Here is an 18,194-nt window from a genome sequence, read left to right on the forward strand (position 1 = left end):
TTATCACCTACATTTTCCTTAAACTTTTGTCATCAGTTTGCCAATTTACAAGCTCCTGACTGAAAACACAACTTCCTTTTTGTTTCTCAGATAGCAGTTATGGCACATGTTTTGCTATAATTTGACAAATATTCATCATGACAAAAAGTATGAAGACAACTTGTACAAATTTTGACTTCTCTATCCATCAGCCACAAATTTTTCCTGATAATAGTATGCATTTCTTTAATATATTTGTCATTGGTTGACACAGATAGCCATCTAAATTTTTCAATGCCCAAAACTGTGAACAATTTTGGACAAACTTAAAACCATTGAAAATTTGTATCTATAAACCACAATTTAAAACTATTGATAAATTTAAAATAATTTAACTAGTCATAAAACTGTGAATATCCAATACATTTCTCTTCAAAACCTTTTTGTAATATTTTAAAATCACAGTAACAATTTCTCAAATTAAATAAAATTAAGACATAAACACTGCTGTTAGATACACTTCCAATTGCTTTTCAATAAAATCACATGAACATTGAACATATAATTCAAGCCACCATAAAACATAATACAAGAATGATTGTATTATGCAGAGATAGTAGGAGAGTTATTAAAGATCCCACTACATAGCACCTCACAATCATATTCAGGTGCCTTTTATCACTTGGTTTTATCAGTGGATAGATCTCTCTCACTCTTTTATTTCTCTCTCCCTTCTGCCCGCTACACATAAGCACGCACGTGCGCACGCGCACACGCATACACACATATGAATATATATATATTTTAGAGGCTTAATAACCACATCTGCTTTACATGTCTATGTTTAGTAAAAAGAACTCAAACTCGCACAGTAAATTTTAAGTTATAAAGATACTTCACTAACATTAATACAAGAATTGTACTCACACATCTTTTGATGTCACACTGGGTGAATGGAGTGAATGGGGTGGAAAGAGCACATACTGGATAACACACGGCATAATATCCACTTTGCCAGTCTTTGAATCTTCATCGAATACCTACAATATAAAAAGAGACTAGAATATAATCATTGATAAAATAATGTAATTACAAATACTATTAAAAAATATAATTTTTTTTGTGACAGAGTTGCATAGTAGCCTAACACAATAAAGCTAAAAGTCTGAATTCAATTTCTAAAAAAAAATTAAAATTTTGTTTCCTCATATTTTCCCTTTACCATAATCTCATCCATCAACTGAAATCTCTTTCTTTCTCTTCCTTCACTTCCATTCTCCAAGCCTCATATCGCACCCACTAATAAACATCTTCAAGCAATGTTCTATTCAGTTTCTTTTCCTTTATTCAAACATATTTAGCATTTTCCTGTTCTCTCCAATTCTCCTTAATACTTCTTAATTTGTTAGATGGTCTTGCCATCTAGCAATTGATATTCTGTGCCACACCCACATCTTAAAAGCCTCAATTTGTTTTCTGTCTGTCTTTCTTATCGTCCATGTTTCAGCTCCATAGGCCATCACACTCCAAATAAAACATTTCATTAATCTCTTCCTTAACACTAAGTTTAAATTTCCATATAGCAGTCTTCCCTTCTTATTAATATTAGACAACTGCTTACTTCTTGATATTCTTGTTTTAATTTCTACTGTGCAAGCTACATCAATTATAAAGCTCCTAGTTATTGAAATTTCTTCACCTGCTCTAAAACTTCATTTCCTATAATAATCCCAATCCTTTCCTCTTTTCCACCTAATGCCATAGATTTTATCTTCTTTTTGTTGATCCTCATACCCTGTCTTTCACAAACTTCATTTCAGTCATCAAGCATTTCACTTAGTTTACTTGGACTTTCCACCAGTACAGCCATGTCATCAGCAAAACGTATACATTTTACTCTTCTTTCCCCGATCATTATTCCTCTTTCCCCATTCAGACAGCATTTAATTATTTCTTCCAGATATATATATACTAAACACTGTTGGTGATATGTAGCATTCCTACCTCACTCCCTTCCAATCCCTATTCTTCCTGTCATTTTTTCTCCTACTCTCACTTTTATTCTCTGGTTATAGTACAGCTCTTTTATTAGGCACTTCTCTTTTCAGTCAACTTCCTTCATTTTCAAAATTAACAGTAATTTATCCCATCTAACTCACACAAGCACCTTTTCTAGGTCGACAAGAGCAACATACACTTTCCACCTCCTTTCCATGTATCTCTCATCTATTACTCTTAGTAGTAGTATAGCACCCCTTGTTCCAACACCTCTTCTAAACCCACATTGTTCTTCCTCAATATTGCCACCCAATTTATTGTATATCCTCTTATTTAGAACCCTTAATATTACCTTAGCTGTAAATAATACTAGGCTAATCATTCTATGTTCATCACACTTTGTATTTCTTTTCTTTTCTATTGGTACCATTATTGTAACCCTTAAGTCTTCCGGCCACTTTCCTTCATATAACACAGTCTATTTAGTTATTATTTTTATATTCCGAACATCTGTTGTCTTTACTAAAGACTAATATAAAGGACTATTTTATATGGTATCATTAATAATGTTGTTGTTATTATTACTAGTAATAATAATAATAAAATAATATCTTAATATTATATATCATTAATAAGGTGCATTAATATTTCAGTAATATTAATATTAGTGTTTACACCATTGCGTAAAGCAGTTTTTAAGTTAATTCAACTGGTTTGGTATTTGACTTATTTTCATCTAAAATTTAACAGTATTTCGATGTAATGAATATTTTAATTATAAATAAGAAATTTTTTCATACACTGAAATTAATGCATTCCATTTAACATACATATAAATATATGCTCAGTTGATTTTTATTTATGACTTTAGTATTGATTATTTATTAAGATTTAATTCTGTATTATTTCATGTGTATAATGTTTAAAAAGTAAAATAAAAAAAAGAAGAACTAAACGTAAACATGTTACAATTCACTCGGCTCCTTTCGGATGCACTCGGCGCCTGACGATTTAGCGGCTCTTCACGGTTCACACAGCTCCTTTCGGATGCACTTGGCTTCTATCGACATCACTCGGCTCTACCTACCCTATATAAGCCGGCTCACCACTAGAGTCAGGTAACTTCTTCACTTCTGCTTCAGCAGTCTCTCGTTGCGGTCACTCTCTTCTCTTCTTGTGTGTCGTCTCTCCGACAATCGTCTCTCTCTGATCACGGTCTGCGACCATCATTCGAGTGATCATTGGTGCGTCTTGCAGCTGTGGCATTGTTTGGTCAAGCTTCACACTGCGTGTAGTTGACAAATGGATTGCACATGTTTTGCAACAATGAATCTTTTTATTGTGTGTTAAGGATCCTTTAAACGTTGTGTTTGTGCTTTTTCTTCTCTATAACTGCATTATAAAATATTAACTTGAAGGAACTTATGTAGACGTATATAGGGTCCACGATTGTGAGATTATGTTTTGTGCGACTGAATATCAACATATTGGTGTTTTTCGTCCGTTGAACTCTTTGTTGTTATAATCCAGATATCATCCTGTGCCGGTGAGTGTCAAGATATTTGTTTTTCATTAACAAAAAAAACAGTAATCGTCTACCAAATATTACGGTAATCCTCTGTTAAACAATATGATACTATTATTATATTCTGTATTGTTATTACACACTGTGTTTATGTAAAAGAAATATTTAATGTAATAAGTTTACCTATACTTTACTTAAGGATTGTTGTATATAAATATCGCACAAGGAGATTTTGTGCAAAGCATTTGTCTTAACAAAACAATAATATGTAATAGTGTTTTTATGAATTTTTTTGTTTTTATGAACATGGTTATATAATTCTGTTTTTCATTCTGTTAAAAATAAAGTCCAATATTCTTTTGGCAAAAACGAGCTATTTGTAATTTTATTTTTGTAACTTTCCCCAACAATTAGTTAGTAAGTGATATTTCAGTATTTAGGTTTAACGAACACTCACAAAGTAGTATTATTATTTTACATTATTGCATATGTAAGGGATGCGGTTCAAAATTAAGGGTCAATCGGTAACAAAATGAGAACAGTTAGAGAATAAAAAATTTATTAATATTTTCAAATACTTACATATTTAGTTTATTTTTCTACATACTCACCATTTCATTCCAAACACTTTTGATATCACGATACAAGCTTCTTCAAACCCACTGCATAAAATTCCACAGCCTGGGATTGTAGCCACATTTGCATTGAGATTTTCAACTCTTCACTTTCCTCAAAACATTGAGACACAAGCCAGTCTGAGGTGTAGAAAGACATTGTAATTACTGGGCACAAGATCAGGACTGAATGGGATGATCAAAAATTTCTGATCCAAATTTTTGAATCATTTCTGTTGTGCATGCAGCTGTATGTGGACATGCATTATCGTGAAGGATAATCCTGATCTCAACATTTCTCCATTGTCAGTTTTGAATGGCATGACAAGGTTTATAAGTGTTTCATAATAAACAAGTGATGTGATGGCATTTCCAGGTTCCATGAAATCACTCAAAAGCATACCCTTTCGGTCCTAGAATAGTTACCATGATTTTCCTTCGAGACTGAGCTTGTTTGATTTTTTTCAGTATAGGTGAGCAGGAATGATGCCACTGTATGGATTGTTTCATCTCAGCACTGACGTACAGAATCCACATTTTGTCACCAGTAACGATGTGGGAAAGAAATTTGTATCCCTTATGATTAACAGTTGAGAAAAACATATACAGTTGTCATTCTGTGATCTTTGTGAACACTTGTCAATATTTTCGGCACCCATTGTGCATTCAGTTTACGATAGCCTAGAGTGTCAGTCATAATTCTCAATAATGTTGTCTTTGAAATTTCTGAGGTTTGTGGTGAAGAAATAATCAGAAGAGGAAGTACACGGATAGGACTGCTTGTAGGCTAGTCAGTAAGTGCCTCTACTTATGCAGGTAAGTACTGACAATGATGCTGTAAGATTCCTACAGGACGTACTATGAAGTTACATCTGGTCAGAGTGCCCACAATACACTCATGATGCTAAGTTATGTCAATTTTGGTGGATTCAGCAACATGTTGTGAGAGGAAAGGGGTGTTAGCAAATACATTCCTAGTACTACAATAGGTACAGGCAGGTTGTGTCTGTCAGAGATTTTCCCTCCTCCACTGAGAAAAAATCCTCTAAGCATACATCATGGAAGAGCAACATCATAAATGCCAACAGCAAAATGCTATATGAGCAGGCACATGCACATGGGCTAAACATCATAAACCCCTAAATGCCCACATTTATCAACTCAAATGGACTGTTGACATCAGATGTACTCAACATCACATTTCTGAGGGCAGTACCAGTCACACACGTGACAGAAACTATTGAAAACCTCAGCTCCTACTACTCACCAGTTCTACTGGAATTGGGCCAAGTAGGGGCCGGAGGAGACTCTCCCCATACACCCAAAAGTCAGTGAACTGGAGAAGGTTCTACAAAAAGCTACAATGAACATATATTACGATTGACATGGAACTCATGAACACACCAGAGAAAATCACCACTATGGTCAAGCATGTCATGTCATCTCACTGATGCCCTTCTCTAAAGTACAACGAAGAAAACGACCCACCTATTCCATAACACATCTCGAATGTAAAATCAGAGAAATGGTGACTTTGACGAAGATACTTCCTGACAATAAAAGGGAATTTTACAATCAGATGGCCTGGATAAAACTCTTGCTGGAGAAATAGCGCAAAGAACTGTTTTACAAATACCTCGCTTCAACTTCCAACAATGACCCTTCAATGTTCAGGCTGAACAAAAGGCTACAAGAAGGAAAGAAACCCATGCATGGACAGAGGCCTTTTAGCCTACTCTGAGTTTAGGCAGAAGTATTAGTGACCACCCTGAAGAGCCAGTTTGCCCTGAGCCTCTCCAACCATAAAAACAACCATGCAACTCATTCTGTTTGAAGATTTCTTTAACAGGTCATGCCTGTCCCCACAAAATAGATATCTCTGAAGAAGTAGCCACTGCTATTAAGGCTATAAGTCCTAATAAATCCCTGGGGAAGACGGGATCAAAGCCCAAGATTACCAGAATGTATTTCCAGCTATTATAGTGACCATCATCAACCTATTTTTGTTGATCATACATAGAGGGTATTTTCCAGTTTGCCGGAAAACAACGGTCTTATGCTTACCAAAACCAGGAAAAGTTTACTTTTTCCTCAAAACTACAGACTGATTTAGCTACTTCCAGTGCTGTTGAAGTTATTCAGGAGGGTTTTCCTTGAACATCTTCAACTGTACCTGGGGCCAGAGATTCAGCCTAATCAATTCAGGTTTTGGAGGGCTACTTAATGACTCTCCAGCTAGTATGGATTGTCAACAGCATTGTCAATGGGCTAAACAGGAAAGTGGTAACTCCGGTTTTTTTTCTGGATGTAGTCAAGGCCTTCGACAATGCTTGGCATGACAGTTTACTACACAAACTAGCCTGTTTGACGTCCCAGGTCATCAGGTAAAATTGCTCCATTCATACCTGCTGAGGGGACAATCACCATGTGCATGGAAGAACCGGAATCCTCCACCTGAGCAATAATTGCGGAGACCCTCAGACGGCTGTGCTTTCACCCCTCCTGTATTCAGCATATACAAAAGACACCTTGGTGAAAAGGAATCAACAATACAGCACTTTATTACCAATCCCCGAATGTGGGATATATAGTGACTAGACTCCAACCACAATTGGATATAGTGGAGCCATGGCTTGATAAGTGGAAAATCAAGATCAACAATAGAAATCCATGGCTGTGTTGTTCACATACAAGCAACATGCTCTGGCCAGGCAACTGTAAATCTCAGAGAAAATTCCCCACGCAATCACAGTTAAATACGTGGGAGTGGTCTTGGACAAACGGCTTACCCTCAACAAGCATATAAATTATGTGAATTAAATTATGTATTTATGTGAATTTAAATTATGTAAATTATTACAAAAGCAGCTAGGGCCTCCCTACATGCAGTGCTTAACTGTATCAGCCCCATCCCTTTAGTGATAAGAATATTAACATACAGATTACACATGCTATGAATTTTCACCCATGCTTACCCGATATGGGGGCATTGAAGTACCATATCCCAGAAAAAGCTGGAAGCCGTCCAAACATCACTTTGAGGATGATATTTGGAGCATCATGGTTCATCAGAAATGCCACACAATGCTACAATGCTGGTACACAGACTATCAGAAGTGGGTGTGGCACAAACACAGACTCTTTGAGAGGGCTGCCGTGTTCAAGCACAGCATCTCAGAGATATCTGCAGAGAGGATCTAATCCAAAAGGGAATAAGAAAAAGACCTTATGCTGTTCTTGATGAACCACTATGATTGGCAAGGCCACAAGAAATCAGATAAAACAAACCAGGTCAGGAGCCACACTACCAAGTGTACTGTCCTTTTTTTTAGATGATGTGCAGGCATACCACCGACTGAAATCACTGGAAGACTTTGAGTGAGGTGATAAAATTAGAAAGTAAGATTAAAAATTTTGTTGTATGAGAATGAGAATAACACTGACTGAGATCACCAGAATGCTTCAAATCCAAAGGTAAGATTAACCAAAAAGTAAGATCTGAGGTCTGTCTCATGGAATAAATCATCCATCATCCCACTCTAGCGCTAGGGTCACAACACAGATAAGTGCTATGGAATAGGATATAGTAGCAATAGCCAACCACTGGATAGGGAACCTCCCATTCCTTTTCCTTTGTTTCAGGTATTTTTCAGGTACTTCAAACAAGACAACAGTGACCACAACAATAAGGACACATTCTTGGCCTCGTTGTCCCTTAACTGCCTTCCTAGATACATACATGTATGTTTAAAAGTGTAGCTGGTTTTTTTTTCTGTGTAAGTTTAGATGCCACCCTCACATAAATGAACAAACTTACTTAATATTAATTGTTAACTCCTCCCCAAAATCCTTTATCCTATGAAAGGGGAAGATAACAAAGACAGCAATGAAGAATGGTGAAGAAATTCAGGAGCTGTCTGGAGAAGAGAATGAAGAGGCCTGCACTCTCCACTGTGTTGTCCTTCTCAGGGCTCACAGGTCTTTCTAAGGTTAAAGATGGAAATATTTACAAAAAAAAATGCAGTGAGGCAAAAAGAAGAAATAAGCAAAAACAACATCCCACATCAGTGAATTTGGTGCTGCCCTGACAGCTAATGTAAGAAGATGAAAGGAAAGAAGAATCTACAAAACCTAGATTCACCAACCTTCCTTCCTTCATTTTACAATTACTGGTCTACATGCAGCACATGTGACTCCCTCTGTGAAGAGAGTGCATTGCACCCTACAAAGACTAGGGCCCCATCAGGTGCATTCCTACTAGACCAAAAGGCCTTCAGTGGACAGTCTGATGAGGAATTCCATCAGGAGAAAGATGCAAATATCTTGTTAAATCTCCCAAGGAATAACCCTAGTAAAATACTTCAAAACCTGATATACAAAGGACTGGAATGTAATCACCAACTCCCTCTATCTTAAAATAAAAACAAATATATAACTGCCATTAAAACTTAAATATCTCCCTGATAATAAGAAAGACCCAGCAGCAAGGGACTGATATTTAGATTTTGTGATTAACAGGAGCTAAAATATCCCCTGATACCCTTGCAATCCGTTCCGTTCCTTCAGTTCATGCAATTAAGAAATGGGTTGCAATTTCGAAGAGACAAGTTCAGTTCTGAAAAAGGAATAAGCAATAGCATAAGAACCACTCCCACAACAGAAAATATCAAAACTGTTACAGCAGCTTCCATAAGAAGGCAATCTGGATTTTTTCCTCAAAATTTTACTCATTTTCCACATTAAAATATAAAAGTATGTCTGAAGTCAAAATAGCAACAATGAAAATAATTAACTTTTTAGGCTAACTACATGACAGTATTGAGTAACAAATAAGTGAATAATTTTTTAATTTCAAAATTTTTAGAAGGAAGAAATATATCAATATGTAATTCATTAAAACACTAACATAAGAGTTTTCTAAACAAAATGAATTTTAAATGTACACAAGATCTACAGCTATGTAGAGTAGAAAATTAACATAAATAATTAAAGTTTTACCTTCATTTGAACTTCAAGGACCATATTGACAATTCCAGCAGTTGAATGAGCAAATCGAAAACCCTCCTGTAATCGCATTCTGAAAATAATAAAAATATAATTTTCATTAAACAGCAAACATACTGTTCTTAATATTCAATTTTAAAAATGAAAGAATGGAAATGAGAAATGTCTGTAAACAAGATACATTAGAAAAGCATAAAATAAAAAAAGAATTAAAATATAAAATTACAACTTCAATTCACTTTTCAGTTACTTATCTGTAAACATCCACAAAACTGACCTGTCGATAGATCATCTCAAGTCTTCCACAAGCAGTTATTCTTATTTTAATTCCAAGTCAGATTTTCGGTTCAATTAACAATTATAATTACATATGTAATAAATATGTATTCTTTCTAATTATATAAAATAGAGTAAAGAAATTATCAGCAATTTTTTTTATATATATATATATATATATATGTAACTAGTCTATTTTATCATAATAAACAGAACTTAACTAAAATATAGAAAATAAAACATTAAACATTGTATAAAAATAATGCAAAGCAAAAATAGGTCTGTAATCAAAAAATTACCAATCACTACTAGAAAAAAAGGATTTCCTTAAAACCAGCAATAATACTAATCTCATTTTAATTATTTCTAGAAACAATTATTATCAAAGAAGTGATGTCATCATATAACTTCAGTAAACTAGAAATGAAGATGCAACGCTACCCACTATGAAAGATAAAAAATGTAGAAAAGCGTTAAAGCATCGATAGTTGGAGTATAAACAGTAGAAGTCATTAATGAGAAAACTGAATCTGCACTTGGAGCAATAATGAAAAATTTACAACACTAAAAACCAGTGATCTAAAATTGAAAAAATACAATACATTCATTTTGACAGTACACACACTTTGGAAACTAAGGTTGCACAGAGGAGTACAATACAGTAATGATCAAATAAACTTACATGAAGCAGCCATAGTCTGTGTTCTTATAGTTTAAATTGCCATGGGCTAATAAAAAGCTTGATAATAAAAAAAGCTTGATCGGTATCAACAAATAATTTTTATTACTTACTCAGTAAGAGTTGCAAGCACTCTGGCCAATGGAATCAAACCAAGAGAATAGTCAGGACCATTACTCGCAGATGCAGCCCATACCCACCGTCGATGATGAAGGTAACGTGAAAGAGTAGTAACAAGACTGCTCGGTGGACGAAGAGGCTTTGCAGCTATAGAAGGCTGGGTTCCATCCGGAAATACAACAGTACCAAATTCTGAAGGCATTCTCTCATACCTGCAATAAATATTCAACACATTACATAAATACTAAAAAAAATAGACAGATAAAGATGAAATAATAGGGACATTGCACACACTACCATTCACTGAATCTGCTCAGATCAATAACATAATATAAATAAATTATCCTCTAATAAAAAACTCATGAGGTTAATTTTATATACAAAAGTTGCCAGTTAAGAATCAGGAGCCAAAGAATCATCATAGTACTCATTGAATTCTTTTTTATCTATTACTAGATCAGTTTAATGAATTCCACCATTCCTTTAACTAAAAGCAGGAGGTTTAAGGCTTAAGGTGGGAATCATAAAAGAAGCTTAAACAATGTTTGTGTTAGCTACAAGCTAAACCTAAGATAAAAACTGGCAAGCCCCAGGTGATGTCAGTAGATGTTACTAGAATGTCATAAACAACACAGTAGGTAGTAAATATAATATAGGGTAACACAGGGGAGTGTACTCATTTTTGAATAAATAATACACAGTTAATGTAACACCAAACTTTATTATTTTTGTTGTAATATGTGTGTGAACTAATGCCAAATTTCAGTCTGTGCATTCACTCTGTGTGACAGTGCGGTGTGTGATATCAAAGTATAACATTATCAGTCTCTATCTTTTTGAAGAGGAGGGTGTAGTGATAACAATGAATTCCAATTGCTATACACACATGACAAACACTTTCTTCTGGCGTAACTACAGATGTTGATCTTGGAACAAGATGTATGATTCAAACAAGTATCTACTTGCAGTGTCTTCAGGCCACACCACCAGACATTCTATGAACATCCTACGGGGATTACTTCCTGATCATTTGATTTCCAGGTTCAGAGATGTGCCTTAGCCTCCTCCATCTCCCAACCTCAGTATGTGCAACTTCTTTCTGAGGGGGTATTTAAAGGAGAAAATTTATATTAACAAACCCTGTTCATTAGACAAACTGAAGACAGCTATTCAAGGAGAGGTGCAGCAGATCACTCAGGAAATAGAATGCGTGTGGAACAGCTTCACCTCTTGATCTGAAAGCTGCATTATGGATGGACATCAGCTTCAAGATGTGATTTTACTACTTAACACAAATATCATTCCTTCTCACATCAATTAAAACCAAAGTAGTAAAGTTTGTTGCAAAATTATCTGTGTAATGTTCATTTAAAAATGAGTACACTCCCCTGTGTCACTGTATACAAGAAACTCATAGGGGCTTCAGAAAATCTCTGCCCATAATAAAAATAAATGGCATGAAACCAGCCCATCCAATATTAAGGTATAATTAATTTTGATGCTGTACTTCAGCAATATAGAGACACTTACCATTGAGACTGAATCCTACACAATTAAATTAGTTTGTAAACCACGACATGCAAGTTTTAACTTTAAGGTCAATAGAAAATGATTTAAGTTTTTTAGCAGTGACTTTAATTCCACAGCACAGTTCAGGGATATGACTTAATCGATCAAAACAGTAAAGAGCTTGAAAAGCATGAACGGATTTAATTTTATCAGTACCCAACTCAAAGATGCCACCCAACTTTAATAGTGGTAAACAAAAACACTAACAAAAATTCTTCCCTTCAAGAATTATACTGATGGAAATTTAATTCAATTTCAAACAGACTAACTGGGAAAAGTTTGCAAAGGAGCTGAACCAGGATGTTATTAAATTACAGGCTGACCCAAACATACCTAACACTTCTAACAACTCAGTGTATAGAACGGCCCGTATAAATCTTTTAAGGTAGTCAACAAATACTCAAATTAGTTACTTCATAGTTTCATACCGTGCTAAAAAATGTTAATTTTTATTTCCTGTACAGTGGATTACTTCAGTGGATTTTAATAAAAGAGGTAATAGATATAAATAAAAAAACATTTTTTAAATATTATTTTTTGCAACAAAAACAGAATGAAACAAACAGTATAACAAACGCAATATACAGAAGACAGCTTAGAAAACTGAATAAGAAATGAAACGTTGAGTTTGATTTAAATGCAATTAAAAAAAGAATTTAAAAAATATTCAATTGACCAGAAATGAAGTATTTAAGAAAAAACCATTATACAGAAAAAGATCACAACTTAAACTTTATAATTTGAAAATATAAAAAAAATTAAACACGCATGTATATGCACACACAAACGGAAGTGCAGGATAAATTACAAACCTTATTAATATCTTTTCTAGTGGCTTTTTTAAAAGAATGCAGCACTCATAACTTCTGTGTGGTTTTTCAATATTTGTGTTTTCTAAATGTTTCCGAGCTCCTTCTTTAGGTGGTCGTTGTGGAATTTTCAATTCACTCAATTTCTGTTTGAGTGTCTCAATAACCTACATTAAATAAAAATGAAATCATAACATTAAACATTTCAAATAAAAAATTTACACATAAAAGTATTATAGATTATCAACACATTTTTGTAAAGGTCGTCATTTAACTGTTACGATAATAATCAAAGGAATTTAGTTCATTTAAGTCAACATAACTATGAACATAACAGTGATATGAAATTATGTAGTGTGCTTCTAACAACATAACAGTACCTATGCAGTAACCTATACATAAAAGTATATACATACAATACATACCTATGCATAAAAATATAAAATATACAGTAATAGTTCATCATATATCATTTTTATAAACATTTCGATAACTGTTTTGATCCCAGGCAAGATGATGAACTATGATGATCATAGGCATTCCCACTGCGAAATCATTCTACCCCATTTTTCTATCCTTTCCCATTCACCCTCCTTCTTAAGGCAGGTACCAAGAGCATTGTGTCTGCCACTGCCCTGTCACTTACTATGGCAAGCAGCGAAGCTGCTTCTTTGTCAGGGTTCAGTGAATGACAATTCTGCCCAAGGGACTGTCCAAAGACTCTGTTTCCTGCTTGAGGCTGAACTAGTGGCTAAAGTACCTACCAAGTAAACCTGGACACCTCCTACACTTCTAAAAATAAGTACTTTTTTCAAATCACACTAAATTTAATTTTACAGTGATTAATTTTTATCAAACTATCTATTCCACACCACAAACCTGCTTTCTCATTCTTCAGTTTGCTGTAGTAATAATAATATCCTTGCTTACGATTGTAGTGCACAATAATAATAAATTTAAAAAATACGTAAATTAAAAATCATTACTGACTAAAGTTTTCTAAAGCTCACCTGTATTGGCATTGATACCAATAAAAAATAAAACTAACATTCACTCTGCCATTTCCATACAAATTATGTATACACACTTAACTGATTTCAAATCCAACATTGCAGTACATAGAGTAAAAGTTACACAGCATGTTTACAGGCTTAATTACCTAATCTAAAGTCCCAGTCAATTATTACACAGTTTTATTACCTTTATAAATTAAAATGATACCATCAAGTCAAGTGTTTAAAATCAGCCCAAATCAACAGCATATAGTAAAAGAGGTAACATTAGTCAGGCTTGAATTTAAAATTCAATACATACTCTGAATAAAGTTAGTACATTAGGCTTAGTACTGACTCCCAGTAATTCAAGAAATCCAATACTGTCACTGACATCACACTCGTATGTCAAGAATAATATTATGTAAAACTGAAAATAAAGATAGACTACTAATTTTACCATTAATAACTGTTTATGATCACTAATACAGTTAATATAATCAAATACATCACCAAGATATACAATGCAATGATATTTACCAGTACATTAACAAATGTACATTTGCACACAATGTAAATATCAAACACTGTACACCAGAACAAGAACTCTTAAAAACAAAGCTAAATGTTGCAGAAGATTAATTAATAGTTGTAAATAAAAATGATTTGAACTGCAATTTATACAGAAAAAATATAAAGTTAAAAGATCCTATCAAGAAGTAAAAAATAACATGACACTCACTTCATGCATTAGGTGGCCTGGTGTGCAACCAAGAAATGCAACATGAAGTACAGCACAAGGTGGTTTGGATATAACACGAGTAATATAAAACCAACTTGGGCCATCACTGAAACAGATCAGAAAATTACAATTAAAAACTGTCACAGGAATTCATATGGGAACATGGTATGTTAGATATTAAAAAAACTGATGTATACAAAATGCAACTGTTGGAAATTATATTTATAGAGCTATTTGCAAAAAAATTAGTTTCTAACTTTACTAAAAAAATAACCACAGATTACCTATTGACTAAAATGTTTGATGTAAATTTACACTCACTATGTCTTAATGTTAACCAACAATGTTTATACTCTTTTATTTTGATAATCATACTGGGAATGATCAAAAGCAGACTTATTATACACAAATTAGCATCATCTGACTTATTCATGACAACCTTGGATCCTAATACACATTCCTAATCTACCATCGACCCACTTGTGAGTCACTCACAGCAAGGTACGCTGTGTTCATTGCCACAAATTTTATACACATCACAATACCTTGTTTTCCACTGTGAAAACTGGGCTTTTGTTTGTGGGTTGCAAGGTAAATTCATGATTCATCTTCAGTTTTCCTTCACATCTGGTTGATGAGTTATCTGATCCAAAGCAAGCCTCACTGAACCTATGAATGTTTTCTTACTTCCCATTTATCAAGAATTTTAGGAGAAATCTTTGTACAACAGGGCAGATGCCTGGAATATCAGTAAAAATTGCTTTTCAGAGAAGAACTGAATGCAACTTTAGTTTTACTTTCAGGTTCTCTAATCCAGATTCATCGACATTTCAATCTTATCTATCAGCACATCTATCAGCACATTTCTGAATCTTAATACAATATTAACTAACAATGTATTTGTAGATCAAAAGGAAGGTAGTTATTAATTATCACCTACTTCCTAATATTGTTACTACAGTTTTCTTTTTTCTTCACAATTTTACAGAGATTCCAGCTTAATTAAAACATTTGAAATTTTATACATATAGAATTAAAAATGTATTTGAACAAATTAAGATGTAGAGAGGTATGTTTGCCATTATAGTCACCGATATAAAATTAGAACATGAAGAAATATTAATGTAAAGAATAATGTAAGTAAAAAATATGTGATAAATAACTTTTGTAAATTATTATATTCTGCTTCTAGGAAGCAATTTGCTTGACAGTGTTGTTGAGTATTACTTTATTTTCTTCTTAAAAACATTAATATTTCAATGAAAAATTTCAATATCTTTCTTATTACAAAACTGTTTAGTTTGTCATCGCACTTAATATGTATTTACCATAAGAGTTATATTGAATGAATGATTACATTCTTGGTATGTTGCTTACAGTGGGTTGAAACATTATGAACACATTTAGTTATCCTTTACTTTCACGGATCTCAGGAGATATTCTATATCCTATTCCAGAAAAATTAGTTCACATTTGATCTTTTAAACATTGATAAAAGTAAAAGTACTAGTAACTATCAAGCTATTCACCAGATTTAAATGTTATATTCAATTAAGGTGGGTCTGGTATAAGGTCAGCTGCATCCTCCTGTTTATTTAACTTTCTATGTGGTTTTAAGGGACTTAGTGATGTAATATATGGAGTTTATTAAACTGGTATTGACCACTGGCATTTTACTGATCCTTTTATTTTTCAGAAGTTATTCTCTAAGACAGCTGTTTTGTGAAACCATCGAGTTGTAAGGGGATAAGATTAAAAATTAAAAATAGTTTTACATTTATCTACTAATAAATTATTCTTCTGAACTACTTCTAGTTTATGAGCAAGCTCCTTTAGATTTTAGAAGTACAAGAATTACCCAAATAGACACTTCAGTCACTACATAGGCTTTTTGTACCACCCACAGATAAAAAATAAGCCCCTTAGTAAACTCACAGAAGACTTGCTACCCCATTGAGCTTCAATACAAAATATATTGACCACTGTGCTTATAAAATTTAATATTAAATAAAATTTAAATACCAAAACACAGTAAATAGATAAGTTAAATTTACCATAATTCCAAGAATCAATTTTTGTGGATTCTGAATCTTCAGTTAGTATCTAATTGTATAATTACATTAAAATAAATTGTTTTTATAATTTGTAAATTTTGAATTTTTTGAAATTGTTGTTTTATAAATTTTGAAATTTATTTTGGAGGAATGTAATGACATTAGAACAAAGGAAAATATGTTTTAAATATTATATCTTTCTGGTACTGGACAGCAGAGTTTGCATATTCAACCATAATAAATTTCAAAATTTATAAAACAATAACAATTTCATCAAATTCAAAATTCACAAATTACAAAAACATTTTAAAGTATTTTTTTTGTTTTGTCTTCAATCATTTGATTGGTTTGATGTAGCTCTAAGATTCCCAATCTAGTGCTAGTCGTTTCATTTCGGTATACCCCCTACATCCTGCATCCCTAACAATTTGTTTTACATATTCCAAACGTTGCCTGCCTACACAATTTTTTCCTTCTACCTGTCCCTCCAATATTAAAGCGACTATTCCAGGATGCCTTAATATGTGGCCTATAAGTCTGTCCCTTCTTTTAGCTATATTTTTCCAAACGCTTCTTTCTTCATCTATTTGCCGCAACACCTCTTCATTTGTCACTTTATCCACCCATCTGATTTTTAACATTCTCCTATAGCACCACATTTCAAAAACTTCTAATCTTTTCTTCTCAGGTACTCCAATCGTCCAAGTTTCACTTCCATATAAAGCATCGCTCCAAACATGTATATATATTAAGTATAAATATATATATTAAGTATATATAGAATTAAATACCAACTGAAGATGAGGGATCCTGCAAAAATCAGTTCTTGGAAATAATATGGTAATTTTAACTTATCTATTATTTACTGTGTTTTGTTGGTTTAAATTTTATTTAATATATATCCATTTATCCACCCACCCATCTGTCAATTCAGTTATTTATTTTAGTGACATTTATGGAATTAATGAGTAATGACTGTAAACATATATTACTGCATATATACATAAACTCTCAGTTGTTGGTTATCACCTCATGACACATGCACATCAATAAAAAATATAGAGAATAAGCTAGAAATGTTAGAAATAAATAATTATAATAATAAACTTCAATATTTGGAAAAACATTAAATTTATAACACATATTTGGTTAAAAGTTTATAAGACACTAATGAATGAAAAGGTAAATTCTGAACATGATGAATTATTAAAACTGGCTCACCTGTTTAAATAGTTTGCTTAACTATAACCAATATTTCATTCAGTTATCCTGACAACTATTAGTTTTTACTTACAATGATGGTAATAAGCTACCTGATGCAGTATTTAACAAACTGATGACTCCATGGATTTGAAAAGCTTATAATATAAATTAGTAAGTTTATTTTAAGGCTATTTGGCTGTGTTCATAGACAGTTTTTGTTAACAATCATTAACCACAATAGATAAAATGTTTAATGATTAAGCACGTGTACATGTATGTATATATATATACAGGATGTCCCATATAAAACGCCGCAATCCAACCTTATATTGGTAGGTATTGAAATAATAAAAAGGCATGTGTAAATGTAAATGTAATTTTTATTATTACCATCCATTACCTTACATTTAGAGTAAATGTTGGAAGTGGCCGCCATCTTCTTGAATTTTTTTTTTTTTTTTTTTTGTCTTCAGTCATTTGACTGGTTTGATGCAGCTCTCCAAGATTCCCTATCTAGTGCTAGTCGTTTCATTTCAGTATACCCTCTACATCCTACATCCCCAACAATTTGTTTTACATACTCCAAACGTGGCCTGCCTACACAATTTTTCCCTTCTACCTGTCCTTCCA

The 18,194-nt window shown here is 33.2% G+C and overlaps 1 protein-coding gene across 2 annotated transcripts in view; it reads right to left on the minus strand.

Moving 5' to 3' along the window:
• Window positions 1-18,194, minus strand: part of LOC142323459 (KICSTOR complex protein SZT2-like) — a 342,875-nt gene that overhangs the window by 255,587 nt on the left and 69,094 nt on the right. For both annotated transcript variants that reach the window (XM_075363101.1, XM_075363100.1), the window contains exons 14-18: window positions 14,308-14,413; window positions 12,577-12,740; window positions 10,189-10,407; window positions 9,115-9,193; window positions 907-1,019 (exon numbers count right to left, since the gene is read on the minus strand). In XM_075363101.1, the coding sequence (XP_075219216.1) occupies window positions 907-1,019; window positions 9,115-9,193; window positions 10,189-10,407; window positions 12,577-12,740; window positions 14,308-14,413 (681 nt within the window). The remainder of the gene's footprint in view (window positions 1-906; window positions 1,020-9,114; window positions 9,194-10,188; window positions 10,408-12,576; window positions 12,741-14,307; window positions 14,414-18,194) is intronic.

The sequence above is a fragment of the Lycorma delicatula genome, chromosome 4 (assembly GCF_047948215.1).
Source record: "Lycorma delicatula isolate Av1 chromosome 4, ASM4794821v1, whole genome shotgun sequence".
NCBI lineage: Eukaryota > Metazoa > Arthropoda > Insecta > Hemiptera > Fulgoridae > Lycorma > Lycorma delicatula.